At 38.4% G+C, this 5,016-nt stretch overlaps 1 protein-coding gene across 1 annotated transcript; it reads right to left on the bottom strand.

Annotated features, from left to right (window-relative positions):
* Positions 1-493: 493 nt before the first annotated feature.
* LOC126018750 (olfactory receptor 5A1-like) lies at positions 494-1,456 on the bottom strand. The gene has a single exon (XM_049780847.1). It carries the CDS (start codon positions 1,454-1,456, stop codon positions 494-496), a length of 963 nt encoding a protein of 320 aa, XP_049636804.1.
* Positions 1,457-5,016: the final 3,560 nt, after the last annotated feature.

Genomic DNA, 5,016 nt, shown 5'->3' with positions numbered 1-5,016 from the left:
CTTCACACACACCCTTCCTGCTCTGTGTCCCAGGCTCCTCATCAGTGAGTGTTTTAGTCCCACACCTCCCATACTGAGTGCCATCCTCGCCCTGCAACGACTTGCTACAAAACCCGCTGCTTGTGCCCTTGAAAGTGGTGAGGGGCCGCGTGCTGACCTGGGACCTGGGCGTGCTAGACGTGGCCTTCCGCCCCACTCAGCCTTGGCTCTTCCCTTCCGGGTCAATGGTCTCTTCAGCTAGCCTTGTGAGGGGCCTTGGGGCAATAGAGCTGTTTCTCCCTGGCCTCCCAAAATAAAACTGCCTTAAGTATTAGTGAATCTAATCAAAGAGATCTCTTGCTGGTGGCAACTCGAGAAAATGATACTAAGAATCAAGTTTCTGGGTTTCACTCCATCTCTACTTCACTCTTTTGGGACTCACAGTGGCCACATACATTGTGCCCCCTGCCTTCCTCATTAGGGTATAATAACTCAAATAACTTAAATAAGATTCTCAGTGAAGTATAGGTGCAGCCCTCTTTATCACCCCCTTGAGAGACTCTTTGATCTCTTTGTTCCTCAGACTATAGATTGCAGGATTTATCATGGGGATGAGGAGAACATAGAACAAGGACATTAACTTGTTCTGTTTTGTAGAGTGACTGGAATTAGGATGCAAGTACACAGTGAGGGCTGTTCCATAGTAAAGTGTCACAGCTATCAGATGGGAGACACAGGTATTGAAGGCCTTGGAACTACCTTTGACAGAAGCGATTTTCATGATGGAGGCTGAAATAAAACTGTAGGATAAGATTATAATCAGCAAAGAACCAAACCCAACAAAAATCGCTACCATAAACATAGTCATGTCACTGACTAAAGGATTAGAGCAAGCCAAAACAACAACCTCAGATATGTTACATAGGAAATGTGGAATGATATTGGGCCCACAGTAGTAAAGATTAAAGGTAGAAACTGTTTCAGCTAAACTACAAAGCATACCACTGGCATAAGCATACGCAACCAACCTCCAACAAAGCCCAGGCGCCATGATGGTTGTGTACTGCAATGGTTTCCCAATTGCTACATATCTGTCATAGGCCATAGCTGCCAAGATGAAGCACTCTCCCTGAGCCATTGAAGCACCAACAAAATACTGGGTGGCACAAGCAATGAAAGAAATTGTTTTCTTATCTTTGAAGAAGTCAGAAAGCATCTTTGGGTTGATGGCTGTAGAATAGCAAATGTCCATGAGAGATAAGGAACTGAGAAAAAAGTACATAGGTGTTTGCAGTTGGGGATCCAGTCTGATTAAGATGATAAGGCCCAGGTTCCAAATGAGAGTCACCATGTATGTCACCAAGAAAACAGGGAAAAGAATGAGCTGCAGCTCTTTGTCCTCTGTGAGTCCCAAGAGAACAAAGAAGGTCACAGACGTGTGGTTTCTTTCTCCATCCACAAATATATTTTGTGCCATTTACTAAAAAAGAAAAGAAAAGAAAAGAAAAAGTGGTTTTATTTGCCAATGGTAAAAACAGTCTTCTTTCCAAATCATGCAGCTGACTACAGCCAAATTATGTATCAATATAATCTTCATTTGTGCTTTGGAGCATCTTCATCTACCTTAATTTAAAAATGATATTGCGGGCCCGGAGAGATAGCACAGCGGCGTTTGCCTTGCAAGCAGCCTATCCAGGACCAAAGGTGGTTGGTTTGAATCCCGGTGTCCCATATGGTCCCCTGTGCCTGCCAGGAGCTATTTCTGAGCAGACAGCCAGGAGTAACCCCTGAGCACCACCGGGTGTGGCCCAAAAACCAAAAAAAAAAAAAAATGATATTGCACATATTTTATTTCCTTTGGGAAGGTAAAAGTCAATATATGGTATCATCAATTCATTTTCTACTAAAATATCTTCATTTTATATTTTCTCGTCTCAGATTAGCTATAAATGTAGGAGAAATATAAATAGAATAGATTGGTAAATGTTGTCTTATCTCTCTGAGGTAATATATAATTAGAATTAATAGGACATTGGTTAATGATATTTTTCCAACAAGCATATGTAATCTTCAAGCTGCTCTAACTGCTAGTATTCTCTATAGAAGATCACTGTACCATATCTCAACACAAAAGTAATGTTATGCACATCAAAGAAGCAAAATAAATAAAATATAAGCATACTATTGGCAATGTCAACTGGTACCTCCTTTCTGTAAAAACAATTTGGAATTTCTTAAAATAATGTAAGAATTGAACTTCCATTTACCCAGCAACTCCACTTCTTGGAATATATCTCAAGGGACCAAAAACAAAATGGAGAAAAGATATTTGCACTCCTATGTTCTTTGCAGTACTATCCACAATAGCCAAAATTTAGAAACAAGCCAAGTGTCCAAGAATAGATAAGTGGATAAAGAAACTATGACATACACACAATGAAATATTACTCAGCCATAAGATAAGATAAAGTCATGAAATTTACTGCTACATGGAGGAACTTGGAGAGTATTGTGCTGAGTGAATATTGTGCTAATGAGAGAGAGAGAGAGAGAGAGAGAGAGAGAGAACAGAATGATCTCACTTATGTGAGGGATATAAAGAACATATAGGTGGAATAGATGCCCAAAGATAATGGAAACAAAGAACATGAAAACTGCTATTCAGTAGAAAACATGCCACTTATGAGAGCTGGGGAATAAGACATGGAAGTGGTAACCACATAGTGAAGTAAAGTATTAAACTAAGAGGAGGCTATGATGAAAGTCATCCTTATGAATATCAATAACAGTACTAGAACCAGAATGAAAAAAACATATACATATATGTACACACATAGATAGAGAGACATAGATAATGAGATAGATGATAGAGAGATAGATGGATAAATAGATGATAGATAGAGATAGATGATAGATAGATAGATAGATGATAGAGAGGGAGAAGGGAGATCTCTGTCTTCAGGATCTTGACAAAGAACAGTCATTGCTTTGTCTAATCTTTGTTTTTTGAGCCACACCAGGTGGCAATCAGGGGTTACTCCTGGCTATGAGCTCAGAAATCGTTCCTGGCTTGGGGGACCATATGGGATGCCAGGAGATCAAACCATGGTCCGTCCTAGACTAACACATGCAAAGCAAATGCTCTACCATTTGCACCACTGCTTCGGTCCCTTTGTCTAATTTTTAATATGACTTTATTATGGTATAACTAGTTCCTTCTTTCTTTAATATTTTAGGACCTGCTCCCAGCATAGCTAAGACCTGGATGTATCTTTTTTTTGTTTTTGGTTTGGGGCCACACCCGATAATGCTCAAGAATTACTCCTGATTTTGCACTCTGTAGTGCTCATGGGACTATATGAGATGCCAAAGATTGAAACCCAGGTCAGCCGCATGCAAGGCAAATGCCTTACCTACTGTGCTATTTTGCTCTGGCCCCTGGATACATCATTTTTTTAATTTTTTATTTTTAATTATGAGAACAAAGATGCAAAGAAAGAGGACAAGGTAAAGTTACAGTGGAAGGACAATCACCCATAAACAGAATTCTCAGTAGTCCCATTGCTGATATCTTAACTTTGAACTTTTAGCCAAATAACATTAAGAAAAATAAAACAGAACCCATGTACAATTACTTTGTCCCCAGATTGTAGTACATAATATTTCTTAGCAGCACACAAAGCAATCTAAAGACATAAAACTTATGTAACTCCTTAAACATTGAAGGCAAAACACTTTTTTACATTTCCATGCACATGCATATTAGTTCAAGTTAACCTCAAAAGTTTAAGTGGGTTGTTTTTCTTAAGGATTAGAGTCAAAGGAGCACAGTAAAAACGGTGTTAGAGTGGCAATTATTGTTTGCATAGGCATCATTTTTAATATAAATAAACTTCATTATCATTAATTCAAAACAAAATCCCCAAGAAAATAAAATTTAAATGTTTCAAAGAAAGTACAAATGTGATGAACATAGACAAACATATTATAATCATATGAAATACCTCTGACATCTCAAATATATTTTATTCAAAAACTAATCTTTATGATATTTCCAGCTTTAAGGACATTTTCTCATTTGATTCTAGATGACTCTAAGATTTCCTCCAGTAGGCTAAAAAGAAAAGAAATACCAAGGGTTCAGATGCTACACATAAGAAAGTAGGGACTTATAATCTTTTTTTTCCCAAAGAAATAAATTCAACAATTGCCACTTCCCTCCAGAACAATACCTCAACTTTTAGAGAAGAACTGATGTTCTCACTGAATGTTTGGAAATCTATGTGAAAGAATTACTAACATAGTCCTTAGTGAACACTATAGAAGGAAAAGAGAGGGAAGGGTTGAGGAAAGGGCAAGACTGGATAATAAACTGTATCACACAGGTCCTACTGGATCAGTCACAGTGTCTTGAGAACTCGGAAGAAGCTGCTTTTCTCTCTCATTCTTATCCTCTCACCTTTAAAAAGATTCCCCAGAATGAAAAAGTTCCTGACAAAGGTTGTAACTTAGTATTTCTTTCCTGCAAATAATCTTTAGTATGGGCTCTGAGGACTCCAAGATGGGAGCTGTTGGCCATGTAATAGCCCATACCTCACAGCAAGAGCTGCGTCCTCAATTGGGGAAACCACATCAATTTGTTTGTAAGGAGAGTCATGTGAGGAAGAAAGGTAATGAGAGGGGACAATTCCCAAGGTATTTTGTAGCTCTCCAGAGCAAAGTTTTCCTGGAGTTTCTGTCACAATTAATTTCTGTTCAACTTTCCACATCTCTTCTGGATCAACAATTATCATCTCATCATTGTACTTTGCTTTGAACAAACATTGGAATTATTAGGACTGAAAACCACTTAGGACAAATTTAACCCAATACTCTTATTATATTCAGGTGAGGACACTGATATCCCAGTATGAATACACCAAATTAGATGTGCAATTATCATTGAAGCCACCTAAGCTCAACAAATAAAAACATTGCACAGAATACTCAACTAGCAACAAACAGCTTAGTAAACCTTCAGACAATGACATTAGGACC

This window comes from Suncus etruscus, chromosome 9 (assembly GCF_024139225.1).
Source record: "Suncus etruscus isolate mSunEtr1 chromosome 9, mSunEtr1.pri.cur, whole genome shotgun sequence".
NCBI lineage: Eukaryota > Metazoa > Chordata > Mammalia > Eulipotyphla > Soricidae > Suncus > Suncus etruscus.
The sequence above is the reverse complement of the archived record's forward strand: the minus strand, read 5'-3'. Positions and strand labels throughout refer to the sequence as shown.

What these genes read in the sequence shown, in the direction of transcription:
- LOC126018750 (XM_049780847.1), bottom strand. Translation starts at nt 1,456, where the DNA reads ATGGCACAAAATATATTTGTGGATGGAGAAAGAAACCACACGTCTGTG.